Raw genomic sequence first — 18,593 nt, 5'->3', positions numbered from 1 at the left:
ACCAAAAGTTTATGAGTATAAACAAGATGCATGCAATATGAAGGCAGATATTGTCTGATATGTTAAGAAATAATATAAAACAAAAAGTCCAGATGATTCAAGCTGTTCGTGACTGTGAGTGTAACAGCAGCAGCAGAGATTATTAACCGTAAATGAAAACATTTAAAACTCTGATTCCTCAATTAGAAAATAAATAAATAAAAATGTAGCAAAACATTACATTCAGATGATATGTAGAACTCTCTGTGATTATCAGTGTCAGACAGGCGTACTACTCTGGCTGTGACATCATCATCCTGGGGAGGGACTTTGAGAGGATTCAGATCATCCCAGGAGCCAAACACGGGAACATCTAGGTGGACACACACACACACACACACACACACACACACACACGGTTCTGGTGTCCAAACAACATCAAGGTCTTTATAAACTGTTACAGCACTTTCTCAGAGTGACAAATAGCATAGCTTTTAGCCTCATGGTTGCAGTTTGAGGTTTAGGAATTAGTTTTATTAATTTTTTTTTAGCCTTTATGTTATGTCAGTTTTAATAATTTTAGCATTTCAACTTTTTTTGTAAAAAGTTACTACTTTATAAATTAAATGAAAACAGTACTAAAATTTGTGCTTTTTACTTTACAAATCATTGCAAAGCAACTTTACAGAAAATACGTTTCTCCCATATTTAGTAGTAGCTTACACGACTTATCTATATCATTTTACTTTAGCTTTATTTCAATTACAGAAAACTGTTTTTAGTTGTTTCAGTCTTAGTTAACAACAATGACACATAGTTGGTTGCTTTGGGAATAAATGTTTAACTGTGTGAGCTTATTTTATATATTTATTTCTTTAAATAAAATGTAAAAATTATATAAATTTTTTGTACGAGTTTCTGTCTTGTGCTGAATGCTAAAAAGATGATGCTTTAAAGACCAAACGGTTGACGGTACCCATTCACTTCCATAGTATTTCTTCCTGTAGCATAGAAGTCAATGGGTGCCGTCAACTGTTCACTCTCAAAAAACATCTTCTTTAGTGTTCAGCAGAAAAAAAAACACTTTCAGGCTGAGGAAGAGTAAACGATAGCAGGATATGATTGTTTGATTCCTCTCACACAGACAATATACAGTTGTGTTCCAAATTATTCAACCCCCTTGACTTGAAAGACAATTTGCAGTGGAGGATAACATTTTATGAAATCAATTTAACAAAATCACCATGTGGGTGTTTTGAAACTGCTGGGTGTTTCTGAATCATGCAATCTAAATGATCCCCCTTACCCAACCCCACCCCTAAACCTAACGTCACTATTACATCAACTAATCAGGTATCATGGTGTAAAAACACCTTGATCTCATAACTCCCATTACTTTTTTTTTTTTTTTTTGAGATAACAAAAAAGGGGAAAACAGAGACATGTGAATCTGTAAAGCAATAAGATGCATACTGTATAACATATCAATCATGTTTCTAATACATTAAGTATCCTTTTCAGCAGTTTAAATGTCTTTAGAGCTTTTCGATTATTCTGTATTGAAGTTAGAGAGTCGTAAAAAAATCTTCAGAAATCTACCATTTGGTACAGTACGATATACATTTTGCTTTATGTATGATATTTTCCTAACAGAGTCAGAAGTTTAATAATAGTATCCATTTCCAACAAAAAAAAAAAGTGAAGTGACATTCAGCCAAGTATGGTGACCCATACTCAGAATTTGTGCTCTGCATTTAACCCACCCGAAGTGCACACACACAGAGCAGTGAACACACACACCCGGAGCAGTGGGCAGCCATTTATGCTGCGGCGCCCGGGGAGCAGTTGGGGGTTCAATGCCTTGCTCAAGGGCACCTAAGTCGTGGTATTGAAGGTGGAGAGAGAATTGTACATGCACTCCCACCCACAATTCCTGCCGGCCCGGGACTCGAACTCAGAACCTTTCTTATAAAACTTATAAAATAACTCAAAAAGAAACCAAGAAACTTGGGACCAAAATAATTTAGTATAATTACAACTGAAAAATAAGTGTACAATTGTTTCATTTTCTTCTTTACAGAAACTACATAATGGCAAAAACCCTTCTTTAAACTTACTAATAAAATCATTACATGGATAGTATCTGTTTATTATTTTAAAGTGAGTTTCTTTAACTTTATTAGGAATTACATATTTATTTATATCTGACCACAAATTCTTAAAACCACCCATTACTTTCCTGCAGAGACCTATACTTGGTCGACTTCTGGCGACAGCGGAAGTTCGTCACTACGTTTGTGCACGGCCACGGAGCCTATTAACATAAAGCAAACAACAATACATGTATTATTTTGAGTTAAGCATAACACTTTAATAAAAACAACTCATTAATTTGGAAAGTTACTATCACATGTATGCAATAATATACCAGTTACTTAGAACATCAATTCAAAGTTAAATAACCTACAAACCATTATAAAATAATTTGAATTCTGCTTGTACAACAGATTTGTTCAACTGCTCGTATTTCCTACATTGTTGTGGATTTTATTGATAACTTTAAATGTCTTTGTTAATTTTGTGTGACTTAAGCCAGAAAGAGAGCAGTATAAAAGGGTGATGGCAAAAGTATAAAAACACCGCTTCACTAACCTGCTCGACTGTTAGCATAACTGCTACCATGTGCTACATTAAATGTATAACGTTACATCTAACAATACAAATAAAACATACTATATTTGATTAATGTACATCTAACAACACAAATAAAACATACTATATTTGATTAATGTCTATATAGTTACCGATAAGCTTTTAATATAAGTTATTGTTTTAGTTAAGACACTCACCTGGGACTGGACCATCTGGACATTTACTGCTCTGCACCACAAACAGCCCGTTATGACGCGTGATTTAACGTCTCCGCAACTTTTCCACGCAAACCTGGAAGGCACAGCCCACGGTGCGAGATCGACCGTACTCCGGTTGGACACGGACCTCATCCTCCGTGAAGGGCTTAGCACACACTAAAGTACCTTTCCTCAGAGTAATTGTCGTCTCCTCCTCTCACCATATAGCCCAATTCAACGCTTATTTTTATTTTCGTAGGTGGGAAAACTATGAAATGATAAATAGTTTTTTTTTTTTTTTTAATTAGAACACAATGGCACACTATACACATCTGAATACTTTTGGTCTCCGCTATTTTTCGGCAAGCGAATGAACGCTGTAGCGCTTTCACTGGAAAATAACTTGAGATCTGGGATTTGGAGCGAGTTCGCAAAACATTTGATTCATATCGCGACTCCGAAGATCGTTTCGCGAATCTTATGATCGGGCCATCGGAGTTCGCAAAACATTTGATTCAGATCCGGACTCCGAAGCGCGTTTCGCGAATAATTTGATCGGGGCTTCGGAGCGAGTCGGCTGTAAAATTGAGTAGCTACAGGTAGCTCTTCTCTTTTAAAGTGTATTTGCTGGTTGGCAACAGATCCACAACGGGGCGTCCAGTAAAAGACTTGTACGGGATTAACCCATTTATTGTCACCACAGAATTTGCATGAGTGTGTGTGGTTTTCTACAAATAAAGATAAAAAGAAAATATATATATAAATACAAATAACAACAGTGGTCACAATGAGTATAACAACAACACAGTATCTACACAGAGAATATATTATATACAGTGATTTAACAATCAAATAAGAAACATGTGCAATTATATGGGAAAATGCGCTGTTAGAAATGACTAATAATGCACAGTTGAAATCTGACACCTCTCAGCGCTGAGGACAGAGATGGAGCCGCTCTGTCTAGAACATTAGTGCGCATGCGCCAAAAGAGTGCTTTAACTCTTAGAAATGAGCGATACATATTAGATATATATTAAATAAACCATATAATGATTAAATAGCACACAGATTATGTCCTTAAAACATAGCGGTAGTATATGTGAGATAACTAGTATGTAAATACACACGAACATCTTTACCAGCGAGTTCGTCTTTGTCAATCGCATGCATTAATTTATAAACACTCAAAGCAGTTCAATGTTCACAAGCAATATAGAAAGCAATGGATGAGCAGACTGTTACTCACTTTTTAGGCACGCACACAACTTTGGCAAATATAAATCGCTACAGTGCAGCTCGCATCTGTCCGCTTTCCCGATCGCTCTAACTCCGTTCTGTGGGCGGGACCGCTGACCTTTCGCATCCTGCATGTAGTCCTGATTGGCTCACAGGATGGATGCTGCGTGTGCGTTGAGTGTGGTGTATTGCAGGGGAAGCTTAGCCAAATGAATATAACCTGCGTGTGGCCTTTTTTACATCGGCAAAACATTTGATTCAGATCGGGACTCCTAAGCGCATTTAGCGAATCATTTGATCGGGGCTTCGGAGCGAGTCGGCAAAACATTTGATTCAGATCGGGACTCCGAAGCGCATTTCGCGAATAATTTGATCGGGGCTTCGGAGCGAGTCGGCAAAACATTTGATTCAGATCGGGACTCCGAAGCGCATTTCGCGAATCATTTGATCGGGGCTTCGGAGCGAGTCGGCAAAACATTTGATTCAGATCGGGACTCCGAAGCGCATTTCGCGAATCATTTGAGATCTGGTCTTTCGAGCGGATTTGCAAAACATTTGATTCTATCATGTACTTGTCCAGATCAACTTTTAATAAAGAGAAAAGAGTTTTAGAGACAGATTTTTGTCAATAGCCTGTTAGTAATCCCACAGTCCATAGCATCAGTAACTGTATAATTTAGTAAGGGAAAATTAAAACAAAATAGGATGAGTTTCAATTTTTATTTTATTTTTGTAGAAATGGTCATCTTAACCTCTGTGCAGTGTTCAGGTTATTTCAGGACCCCAAATTAAATTCTAATACTAATACTGCATCATACAGGTGTTTATTTGAGTTGAATATTTCGATAATCATGTAAGGAAACGAAGCCATAATTTGATAAGTTTACATTTACATTTATTCATTCAGCAGACGCTTTTATCCAAAGCGACTTACAAATGAGGATAAAAAACAACACAACGAAAAACAACAAAAAGGGCAACCAAAAGTTTATGAGTATAAACAAGATGCATGCAATATGAAGGCAGATATTGTCTGATATGTTAAGAAATAATATAAAACAAAAAGTCCAGATGATTCAAGCTGTTCGTGACTGTGAGTGTAACAGCAGCAGCAGAGATTATTAACCGTAAATGAAAACATTTAAAACTCTGATTCCTCAATTAGAAAATAAATAAATAAAAATGTAGCAAAACATTACATTCAGATGATATGTAGAACTCTCTGTGATTATCAGTGTCAGACAGGCGTACTACTCTGGCTGTGACATCATCATCCTGGGGAGGGACTTTGAGAGGATTCAGATCATCCCAGGAGCCAAACACGGGAACATCTAGGTGGACACACACACACACACACACACACACACACACACACACACACACGGTTCTGGTGTCCAAACAACATCAAGGTCTTTATAAACTGTTACAGCACTTTCTCAGAGTGACAAATAGCATAGCTTTTAGCCTCATGGTTGCAGTTTGAGGTTTAGGAATTAGTTTTATTAATTTTTTTTTAGCCTTTATGTTATGTCAGTTTTAATAATTTTAACATTTCAACTTTTTTGGTAAAAAGTTACTACTTTATAAATTAAATGAAAACAGTACTAAAATTTGTGCTTTTTACTTTACAAATCATTGCAAAGCAACTTTACAGAAAATACGTTTCTCCCATATTTAGTAGTAGCTTACACGACTTATCTATATCATTTTACTTTAGCTTTATTTCAATTACAGAAAACTGTTTTTAGTTGTTTCAGTCTTAGTTAACAACAATGACACATAGTTGGTTGCTTTGGGAATAAATGTTTAACTGTGTGAGCTTATTTTATATATTTATTTCTTTAAATAAAATGTAAAAATTATATATATATTTTGTACGAGTTTCTGTCTTCTGCTGAATGCTAAAAAGATGATGCTTTAAAGACCAAATGGTTGACGGTACCCATTCACTTCCATAGTATTTCTTCCTGTAGCATAGAAGTCAATGGGTGCCGTCAACTGTTCACTCTCAAAAAACATCTTCTTTAGTGTTCAGCAGAAAAAAAAACACTTTCAGGCTGAGGAAGAGTAAACGATAGCAGGATATGATTGTTTGATTCCTCTCACACAGACAATATACAGTTGTGTTCCAAATTATTCAACCCCCTTGACTTGCAAGACAATTTGCAGTGGAGGATAACATTTTATGAAATCAATTTAACAAAATCACCATGTGGGTGTTTTGAAACTGCTGGGTGTTTCTGAATCATGCAATCTAAATGATCCCCCTTACCCAACCCCACCCCTAAACCTAACGTCACTATTACATCAACTAATCAGGTATCATGGTGTAAAAACACCTTGATCTCATAACTCCCATTACTTTTTTTTTTTTTTGAGATAACAAAAAAGGGGAAAACAGAGACATGTGAATCTGTAAAGCAATAAGATGCATACTGTATAACATATCAATCATGTTTCTAATACATTAAGTATCCTTTTCAGCAGTTTAAATGTCTTTAGAGCTTTTCGATTATTCTGTATTGAAGTTAGAGAGTCGTAAAAAAATCTTCAGAAATCTACCATTTGGTACAGTACGATATACATTTTGCTTTATGTATGATATTTTCCTAACAGAGTAAGAAGTTTAATTTCCATTTCCAACAAAAAAAAAAAGTGAAGTGACATTCAGCCAAGTATGGTGACCCATACTCAGAATTTGTGCTCTGCATTTAACCCACCCGAAGTGCACACACACAGAGCAGTGAACACACACACCCGGAGCAGTGGGCAGCCATTTATGCTGCGGCGCCCGGGGAGCAGTTGGGGGTTCAATGCCTTGCTCAAGGGCACCTAAGTCGTGGTATTGAAGGTGGAGAGAGAATTGTACATGCACTCCCACCCACGATTCCTGCCGGCCCGGGACTCGAACTCAGAACCTTTCGATTGGGAGTCGGACTCTCTAACCATTAGGCCACGACTTCCCCTGGATTAAACCAGTATCACAATCCATAAACAAGACCATTACATCGGTTATTGTGACAAACTTATAAAATAACTCAAAAAGAAACCAAGAAACTTGGGACCAAAATAATTTAGAATAATTACAACTGAAAAATAAGTGTACAATTGTTTCATTTTCTTCTTTACAGAAACTACATAATGGCAAAAACCCTTCTTTAATCTTACTAATAAAATCATTACATGGATAGTATCTGTTTATTATTTTAAAGTGAGTTTCTTTAACTTTATTAGGAATTACATATTTATTTATATCTGACCACAAATTCTTAAAACCACCCATTACTTTCCTGCAGAGACCTATACTTGGTCGACTTCTGGCGACAGCGGAAGTTCGTCACTACGTTTGTGCACGGCCACGGAGCCTATTAACATAAAGCAAACAACAATACATGTATTATTTTGAGTTAAGCATAACACTTTAATAAAAACAACTCATTAATTTGGAAAGTTACTATCACATGTATGCAATAATATACCAGTTACTTAGAACATCAATTCAAAGTTAAATAACCTACAAACCATTATAAAATAATTTGAATTCTGCTTGTACAACAGATTTGTTCAACTGCTCGTATTTCCTACATTGTTGTGGATTTTATTGATAACTTTAAATGTCTTTGTTAATTTTGTGTGACTTAAGCCAGAAAGAGAGCAGTATAAAAGGGTGATGGCAAAAGTATAAAAACACCGCTTCACTAACCTGCTCGACTGTTAGCATAACTGCTACCATGTGCTACATTAAATGTATAACGTTACATCTAACAATACAAATAAAACATACTATATTTGATTAATGTACATCTAACAACACAAATAAAACATACTATATTTGATTAATGTCTATATAGTTACCGATAAGCTTTTAATATAAGTTATTGTTTTAGTTAAGACACTCACCTGGGACTGGACCATCTGGACATTTACTGCTCTGCACCACAAACAGCCCGTTATGACGCGTGATTTAACGTCTCCGCAACTTTTCCACGCAAACCTGGAAGGCACAGCCCACGGTGCGAGATCGACCGTACTCCGGTTGGACACGGACCTCATCCTCCGTGAAGGGCTTTGCACACACTAAAGTACCTTTCCTCAGAGTAATTGTCGTCTCCTCCTCTCACCATATAGCCCAATTCAACGCTTATTTTTATTTTCGTAGGTGGGAAAACTATGAAATGATAAATACGTTTTTTTTTTTTTTTTTTTTTATTAGAACACAATGGCACACTATACACATCTGAATACTTTTGGTCTCCGCTATTTTTCGGCAAGCGAATGAACGCTGTAGCGCTTTCACTGGAAAATAACTTGAGATCTGGGATTTGGAGCGAGTTCGCAAAACATTTGATTCATATCGTGACTCCGAAGATCGTTTCGCGAAACTTATGATCGGGCCATCGGAGTTCGCAAAACATTTGATTCAGATCCGGACTCCGAAGCGCGTTTCGCGAATAATTTGATCGGGGCTTCGGAGCGAGTCGGCAAAACATTTGATTCAGATCGGGACTCCTAAGCGCATTTAGCGAATCATTTGATCGGGGCTTCGGAGCGAGTCGGCAAAACATTTGATTCAGATCGGGACTCCGAAGCGCATTTCGCGAATAATTTGATCGGTGCTTCGGAGCGAGTCGGCAAAACATTTGATTCAGATCGGGACTCCGAAGCGCATTTCGCGAATCATTTGATCGGGGCTTCGGAGCGAGTCGGCAAAACATTTGATTCAGATCGGGACTCCGAAGCGCATTTCGCGAATCATTTGAGATCTGGTCTTTCGAGCGGATTTGCAAAACATTTGATTCTATCATGTACTTGTCCAGATCAACTTTTAATAAAGAGAAAAGAGTTTTAGAGACAGATTTTTGTCAATAGCCTGTTAGTAATCCCACAGTCCATAGCATCAGTAACTGTATAATTTAGTAAGGGAAAATTAAAACAAAATAGGATGAGTTTCAATTTTTATTTTATTTTTGTAGAAATGGTCATCTTAACCTCTGTGCAGTGTTCAGGTTATTTCAGGACCCCAAATTAAATTCTAATACTAATACTGCATCATACAGGTGTTTATTTGAGTTGAATATTTCGATAATCATGTAAGGAAACGAAGCCATAATTTGATAAGTTTACATTTACATTTATTCATTCAGCAGACGCTTTTATCCAAAGCGACTTACAAATGAGGATAAAAAACAACACAACGAAAAACAACAAAAAGGGCAACCAAAAGTTTATGAGTATAAACAAGATGCATGCAATATGAAGGCAGATATTGTCTGATATGTTAAGAAATAATATAAAACAAAAAGTCCAGATGATTCAAGCTGTTCGTGACTGTGAGTGTAACAGCAGCAGCAGAGATTATTAACCGTAAATGAAAACATTTAAAACTCTGATTCCTCAATTAGAAAATAAATAAATAAAAATGTAGCAAAACATTACATTCAGATGATATGTAGAACTCTCTGTGATTATCAGTGTCAGACAGGCGTACTACTCTGGCTGTGACATCATCATCCTGGGGAGGGACTTTGAGAGGATTCAGATCATCCCAGGAGCCAAACACGGGAACATCTAGGTGGACACACACACACACACACACACACACACACACACACACGGTTCTGGTGTCCAAACAACATCAAGGTCTTTATAAACTGTTACAGCACTTTCTCAGAGTGACAAATAGCATAGCTTTTAGCCTCATGGTTGCAGTTTGAGGTTTAGGAATTAGTTTTATTAATTTTTTTTTAGCCTTTATGTTATGTCAGTTTTAATAATTTTAGCATTTCAACTTTTTTTGTAAAAAGTTACTACTTTATAAATTAAATGAAAACAGTACTAAAATTTGTGCTTTTTACTTTACAAATCATTGCAAAGCAACTTTACAGAAAATACGTTTCTCCCATATTTAGTAGTAGCTTACACGACTTATCTATATCATTTTACTTTAGCTTTATTTCAATTACAGAAAACTGTTTTTAGTTGTTTCAGTCTTAGTTAACAACAATGACACATAGTTGGTTGCTTTGGGAATAAATGTTTAACTGTGTGAGCTTATTTTATATATTTATTTCTTTAAATAAAATGTAAAAATTATATAAATTTTTTGTACGAGTTTCTGTCTTGTGCTGAATGCTAAAAAGATGATGCTTTAAAGACCAAACGGTTGACGGTACCCATTCACTTCCATAGTATTTCTTCCTGTAGCATAGAAGTCAATGGGTGCCGTCAACTGTTCACTCTCAAAAAACATCTTCTTTAGTGTTCAGCAGAAAAAAAAACACTTTCAGGCTGAGGAAGAGTAAACGATAGCAGGATATGATTGTTTGATTCCTCTCACACAGACAATATACAGTTGTGTTCCAAATTATTCAACCCCCTTGACTTGAAAGACAATTTGCAGTGGAGGATAACATTTTATGAAATCAATTTAACAAAATCACCATGTGGGTGTTTTGAAACTGCTGGGTGTTTCTGAATCATGCAATCTAAATGATCCCCCTTACCCAACCCCACCCCTAAACCTAACGTCACTATTACATCAACTAATCAGGTATCATGGTGTAAAAACACCTTGATCTCATAACTCCCATTACTTTTTTTTTTTTTTTTGAGATAACAAAAAAGGGGAAAACAGAGACATGTGAATCTGTAAAGCAATAAGATGCATACTGTATAACATATCAATCATGTTTCTAATACATTAAGTATCCTTTTCAGCAGTTTAAATGTCTTTAGAGCTTTTCGATTATTCTGTATTGAAGTTAGAGAGTCGTAAAAAAATCTTCAGAAATCTACCATTTGGTACAGTACGATATACATTTTGCTTTATGTATGATATTTTCCTAACAGAGTCAGAAGTTTAATTTCCATTTCCAACAAAAAAAAAAAAGTGAAGTGACATTCAGCCAAGTATGGTGACCCATACTCAGAATTTGTGCTCTGCATTTAACCCACCCGAAGTGCACACACACAGAGCAGTGAACACACACACCCGGAGCAGTGGGCAGCCATTTATGCTGCGGCGCCCGGGGAGCAGTTGGGGGTTCAATGCCTTGCTCAAGGGCACCTAAGTCGTGGTATTGAAGGTGGAGAGAGAATTGTACATGCACTCCCACCCACAATTCCTGCCGGCCCGGGACTCGAACTCAGAACCTTTCTTATAAAACTTATAAAATAACTCAAAAAGAAACCAAGAAACTTGGGACCAAAATAATTTAGTATAATTACAACTGAAAAATAAGTGTACAATTGTTTCATTTTCTTCTTTACAGAAACTACATAATGGCAAAAACCCTTCTTTAATCTTACTAATAAAATAATTACATGGATAGTATCTGTTTATTATTTTAAAGTGAGTTTCTTTAACTTTATTAGGAATTACATATTTATTTATATCTGACCACAAATTCTTAAAACCACCCATTACTTTCCTGCAGAGACCTATACTTGGTCGACTTCTGGCGACAGCGGAAGTTCGTCACTACGTTTGTGCACGGCCACGGAGCCTATTAACATAAAGCAAACAACAATACATGTATTATTTTGAGTTAAGCATAACACTTTAATAAAAACAACTCATTAATTTGGAAAGTTACTATCACATGTATGCAATAATATACCAGTTACTTAGAACATCAATTCAAAGTTAAATAACCTACAAACCATTATAAAATAATTTGAATTCTGCTTGTACAACAGATTTGTTCAACTGCTCGTATTTCCTACATTGTTGTGGATTTTATTGATAACTTTAAATGTCTTTGTTAATTTTGTGTGACTTAAGCCAGAAAGAGAGCAGTATAAAAGGGTGATGGCAAAAGTATAAAAACACCGCTTCACTAACCTGCTCGACTGTTAGCATAACTGCTACCATGTGCTACATTAAATGTATAACGTTACATCTAACAATACAAATAAAACATACTATATTTGATTAATGTACATCTAACAACACAAATAAAACATACTATATTTGATTAATGTCTATATAGTTACCGATAAGCTTTTAATATAAGTTATTGTTTTAGTTAAGACACTCACCTGGGACTGGACCATCTGGACATTTACTGCTCTGCACCACAAACAGCCCTTTATGACGCGTGATTTAACGTCTCCGCAACTTTTCCACGCAAACCTGGAAGGCACAGCCCACGGTGCGAGATCGACCGTACTCCGGTTGGACACGGACCTCATCCTCCGTGAAGGGCTTAGCACACACTAAAGTACCTTTCCTCAGAGTAATTGTCGTCTCCTCCTCTCACCATATAGCCCAATTCAACGCTTATTTTTATTTTCGTAGGTGGGAAAACTATGAAATGATAAATACGTTTTTTTTTTTTTTTTAATTAGAACACAATGGCACACTATACACATCTGAATACTTTTGGTCTCCGCTATTTTTCGGCAAGCGAATGAACGCTGTAGCGCTTTCACTGGAAAATAACTTGAGATCTGGGATTTGGAGCGAGTTCGCAAAACATTTGATTCATATCGCGACTCCGAAGATCGTTTCGCGAATCTTATGATCGGGCCATCGGAGTTCGCAAAACATTTGATTCAGATCCGGACTCCGAAGCGCGTTTCGCGAATAATTTGATCGGGGCTTTGGAGCGAGTCGGCAAAACATTTGATTCAGATCGGGACTCCTAAGCGCATTTAGCGAATCATTTGATCGGGGCTTCGGAGCGAGTCGGCAAAACATTTGATTCAGATCGGGACTCCGAAGCGCATTTCGCGAATAATTTGATCGGTGCTTCGGAGCGAGTCGGCAAAACATTTGATTCAGATCGGGACTCCGAAGCGCATTTCGCGAATCATTTGATCGGGGCTTCGGAGCGAGTCGGCAAAACATTTGATTCAGATCGGGACTCCGAAGCGCATTTCGCGAATCATTTGAGATCTCGTCTTTCGAGCGGATTTGCAAAACATTTGATTCTATCATGTACTTGTCCAGATCAACTTTTAATAAAGAGAAAAGAGTTTTAGAGACAGATTTTTGTCAATAGCCTGTTAGTAATCCCACAGTCCATAGCATCAGTAACTGTATAATTTAGTAAGGGAAAATTAAAACAAAATAGGATGAGTTTCAATTTTTATTTTATTTTTGTAGAAATGGTCATCTTAACCTCTGTGCAGTGTTCAGGTTATTTCAGGACCCCAAATTAAATTCTAATACTAATACTGCATCATACAGGTGTTTATTTGAGTTGAATATTTCGATAATCATGTATGAAACGAAGCCATAATTTGATAAGTTTACATTTACATTTATTCATTCAGCAGACGCTTTTATCCAAAGCGACTTACAAATGAGGATAAAAAACAACACAACGAAAAACAACAAAAAGGGCAACCAAAAGTTTATGAGTATAAACAAGATGCATGCAATATGAAGGCAGATATTGTCTGATATGTTAAGAAATAATATAAAACAAAAAGTCCAGATGATTCAAGCTGTTCGTGACTGTGAGTGTAACAGCAGCAGCAGAGATTATTAACCGTAAATGAAAACATTTAAAACTCTGATTCCTCAATTAGAAAATAAATAAATAAAAATGTAGCAAAACATTACATTCAGATGATATGTAGAACTCTCTGTGATTATCAGTGTCAGACAGGCGTACTACTCTGGCTGTGACATCATCATCCTGGGGAGGGACTTTGAGAGGATTCAGATCATCCCAGGAGCCAAACACGGGAACATCTAGGTGGACACACACACACACACACACACACACGGTTCTGGTGTCCAAACAACATCAAGGTCTTTATAAACTGTTACAGCACTTTCTCAGAGTGACAAATAGCATAGCTTTTAGCCTCATGGTTGCAGTTTGAGGTTTAGGAATTAGTTTTATTAATTTTTTTTTAGCCTTTATGTTATGTCAGTTTTAATAATTTTAACATTTCAACTTTTTTGGTAAAAAGTTACTACTTTATAAATTAAATGAAAACAGTACTAAAATTTGTGCTTTTTACTTTACAAATCATTGCAAAGCAACTTTACAGAAAATACGTTTCTCCCATATTTAGTAGTAGCTTACACGACTTATCTATATCATTTTACTTTAGCTTTATTTCAATTACAGAAAACTGTTTTTAGTTGTTTCAGTCTTAGTTAACAACAATGACACATAGTTGGTTGCTTTGGGAATAAATGTTTAACTGTGTGAGCTTATTTTATATATTTATTTCTTTAAATAAAATGTAAAAATTATATATATTTTTTGTACGAGTTTCTGTCTTCTGCTGAATGCTAAAAAGATGATGCTTTAAAGACCAAATGGTTGACGGTACCCATTCACTTCCATAGTATTTCTTCCTGTAGCATAGAAGTCAATGGGTGCCGTCAACTGTTCACTCTCAAAAAACATCTTCTTTAGTGTTCAGCAGAAAAAAAAACACTTTCAGGCTGAGGAAGAGTAAACGATAGCAGGATATGATTGTTTGATTCCTCTCACACAGACAATATACAGTTGTGTTCCAAATTATTCAACCCCCTTGACTTGCAAGACAATTTGCAGTGGAGGATAACATTTTATGAAATCAATTTAACAAAATCACCATGTGGGTGTTTTGAAACTGCTGGGTGTTTCTGAATCATGCAATCTAAATGATCCCCCTTACCCAACCCCACCCCTAAACCTAACGTCACTATTACATCAACTAATCAGGTATCATGGTGTAAAAACACCTTGATCTCATAACTCCCATTACTTTTTTTTTTTTTTTTGAGATAACAAAAAAGGGGAAAACAGAGACATGTGAATCTGTAAAGCAATAAGATGCATACTGTATAACATATCAATCATGTTTCTAATACATTAAGTATCCTTTTCAGCAGTTTAAATGTCTTTAGAGCTTTTCGATTATTCTGTATTGAAGTTAGAGAGTCGTAAAAAAATCTTCAGAAATCTACCATTTGGTACAGTACGATATACATTTTGCTTTATGTATGATATTTTCCTAACAGAGTAAGAAGTTTAATTTCCATTTCCAACAAAAAAAAAAAGTGAAGTGACATTCAGCCAAGTATGGTGACCCATACTCAGAATTTGTGCTCTGCATTTAACCCACCCGAAGTGCACACACACAGAGCAGTGAACACACACACCCGGAGCAGTGGGCAGCCATTTATGCTGCGGCGCCCGGGGAGCAGTTGGGGGTTCAATGCCTTGCTCAAGGGCACCTAAGTCGTGGTATTGAAGGTGGAGAGAGAATTGTACATGCACTCCCACCCACGATTCCTGCCGGCCCGGGACTCAAACTCAGAACCTTTCGATTGGGAGTCGGACTCTCTAACCATTAGGCCACGACTTCCCCTGGATTAAACCAGTATCACAATCCATAAACAAGACCATTACATCGGTTATTGTGACAAACTTATAAAATAACTCAAAAAGAAACCAAGAAACTTGGGACCAAAATAATTTAGTATAATTACAACTGAAAAATAAGTGTACAATTGTTTCATTTTCTTCTTTACAGAAACTACATAATGGCAAAAACCCTTCTTTAATCTTACTAATAAAATCATTACATGGATAGTATCTGTTTATTATTTTAAAGTGAGTTTCTTTAACTTTATTAGGAATTACATATTTATTTATATCTGACCACAAATTCTTAAAACCACCCATTACTTTCCTGCAGAGACCTATACTTGGTCGACTTCTGGCGACAGCGGAAGTTCGTCACTACGTTTGTGCACGGCCACGGAGCCTATTAACATAAAGCAAACAACAATACATGTATTATTTTGAGTTAAGCATAACACTTTAATAAAAACAACTCATTAATTTGGAAAGTTACTATCACATGTATGCAATAATATACCAGTTACTTAGAACATCAATTCAAAGTTAAATAACCTACAAACCATTATAAAATAATTTGAATTCTGCTTGTACAACAGATTTGTTCAACTGCTCGTATTTCCTACATTGTTGTGGATTTTATTGATAACTTTAAATGTCTTTGTTAATTTTGTGTGACTTAAGCCAGAAAGAGAGCAGTATAAAAGGGTGATGGCAAAAGTATAAAAACACCGCTTCACTAACCTGCTCGACTGTTAGCATAACTGCTACCATGTGCTACATTAAATGTATAACGTTACATCTAACAATACAAATAAAACATACTATATTTGATTAATGTACATCTAACAACACAAATAAAACATACTATATTTGATTAATGTCTATATAGTTACCGATAAGCTTTTAATATAAGTTATTGTTTTAGTTAAGACACTCACCTGGGACTGGACCATCTGGACATTTACTGCTCTGCACCACAAACAGCCCGTTATGACGCGTGATTTAACGTCTCCGCAACTTTTCCACGCAAACATGGAAGGCACAGCCCACGGTGCGAGATCGACCGTACTCCGGTTGGACACGGACCTCATCCTCCGTGAAGGGCTTAGCACACACTAAAGTACCTTTCCTCAGAGTAATTGTCGTCTCCTCCTCTCACCATATAGCCCAATTCAACGCTTATTTTTATTTTCGTAGGTGGGAAAATGAAATGATAAATACGTTTTTTTTTTTTTTTATTAGAACACAATGGCACACTATACACATCTGAATACTTTTGGTCTCCGCTATTTTTCGGCAAGCGAATGAACGCTGTAGCGCTTTCACTGGAAAATAACTTGAGATCTGGGATTTGGAGCGAGTTCGCAAAACATTTGATTCATATCGCGACTCCGAAGATCGTTTCGCGAATCTTATGATCGGGCCATCGGAGTTCGCAAAACATTTGATTCAGATCCGGACTCCGAAGCGCATTTAGCGAATCATTTGATCGGGGCTTCGGAGCGAGTCGGCAAAACATTTGATTCAGATCGGGACTCCGAAGCGCATTTCGCGAATCATTTGAGATCTGGTCTTTCGAGCGGATTTGCAAAACATTTGATTCTATCATGTACTTGTCCAGATCAACTTTTAATAAAGAGAAAAGAGTTTTAGAGACAGATTTTTGTCAATAGCCTGTTAGTAATCCCACAGTCCATAGCATCAGTAACTGTATAATTTAGTAAGGGAAAATTAAAACAAAATAGGATGAGTTTCAATTTTTATTTTATTTTTGTAGAAATGGTCATCTTAACCTCTGTGCAGTGTTCAGGTTATTTCAGGACCCCAAATTAAATTCTAATACTAATACTGCATCATATAGGTGTTTATTTGAGTTGAATATTTCGATAATCATGTAAGGAAACGAAGCCATAATTTGATAAGTTTACATTTACATTTATTCATTCAGCAGACGCTTTTATCCAAAGCGACTTACAAATGAGGATAAAAAACAACACAACGAAAAACAACAAAAAGGGCAACCAAAAGTTTATGAGTATAAACAAGATGCATGCAATATGAAGGCAGATATTGTCTGATATGTTAAGAAATAATATAAAACAAAAAGTCCAGATGATTCAAGCTGTTCGTGACTGTGAGTGTAACAGCAGCAGCAGAGATTATTAACCGTAAATGAAAACATTTAAAACTCTGATTCCTCAATTAGAAAATAAATAAATAAAAATGTAGCAAAACATTACATTCAGATGATATGTAGAACTCTCTGTGATTATCAGTGTCAGACAGGCGTACTACTCTGGCTGTGACATCATCATCCTGGGGAGGGACTTTGAGAGTATTCAGATCATCCCAGGAGCCAAACACGGGAACATCTAGGTGGACACACACACACACACACACACACACACACACACACACACACACACACACACACACACACACACACACACACACACACACACGGTTCTGGTGTCCAAACAACATCAAGGTCTTTATAAACTGTTACAGCACTTTCTCAGAGTGACAAATAGCATAGCTTTTAGCCTCATGGTTGCAGTTTGAGGTTTAGGAATTAGTTTTATTAATTTTTTTTTAGCCTTTATGTTATGTCAGTTTTAATAATTTTAGCATTTCAACTTTTTTTGTAAAAAGTTACTACTTTATAAATTAAATGAAAACAGTACTAAAATTTGTGCTTTTTACTTTACAAATCATTGCAAAGCAACTTTACAGAAAATACGTTTCTCCCATATTTAGTAGTAGCTTACACGACTTATCTATATCATTTTACTTTAGCTTTATTTCAATTACAGAAAACTGTTTTTAGTTGTTTCAGTCTTAGTTAACAACAATGACACATAGTTGGTTGCTTTGGGAATAAATGTTTAACTGTGTGAGCTTATTTTATATATTTATTTCTTTAAATAAAATGTAAAAATTATATAAATTTTTTGTACGAGTTTCTGTCTTGTGCTGAATGCTAAAAAGATGATGCTTTAAAGACCAAACGGTTGACTGTACCCATTCACTTCCATAGTATTTCTTCCTGTAGCATAGAAGTCAATGGGTGCCGTCAACTGTTCACTCTCAAAAAACATCTTCTTTAGTGTTCAGCAGAAAAAAAAACACTTTCAGGCTGAGGAAGAGTAAACGATAGCAGGATATGATTGTTTGATTCCTCTCACACAGACAATATACAGTTGTGTTC

The 18,593-nt window shown here is 36.1% G+C and overlaps 1 protein-coding gene across 32 annotated transcripts in view; it reads right to left on the bottom strand.

The window, feature by feature from the left end:
- LOC128019109 (AP-3 complex subunit sigma-1) overlaps nt 1-18,593 on the bottom strand; it is a 173,328-nt gene that overhangs the window by 48,195 nt on the left and 106,540 nt on the right. Inside the window, exon 2 of one of the 32 annotated variants that reach the window (XM_052605127.1) lies at nt 15,717-15,788. The exons of 28 other annotated variants lie outside the window; for them this stretch is intronic. In XM_052605127.1, coding sequence (XP_052461087.1) covers nt 15,717-15,788 — 72 coding nt within the window. Of the gene's footprint in view, nt 1-2,221; nt 2,294-7,360; nt 7,433-11,500; nt 11,573-15,716; nt 15,789-18,593 lie in introns of all 32 variants that reach the window. 3 more of the 32 variants (XM_052605131.1, XM_052605132.1, XM_052605135.1) reach the window with 3 other exon arrangements.

Source organism: Carassius gibelio, chromosome A8 (genome assembly GCF_023724105.1).
Source record: "Carassius gibelio isolate Cgi1373 ecotype wild population from Czech Republic chromosome A8, carGib1.2-hapl.c, whole genome shotgun sequence".
NCBI classification, from domain to species: domain Eukaryota; kingdom Metazoa; phylum Chordata; class Actinopteri; order Cypriniformes; family Cyprinidae; genus Carassius; species Carassius gibelio.
Note: the sequence above shows the minus strand (reverse complement) of the source record. Positions and strands in the feature narration are given on the sequence as shown.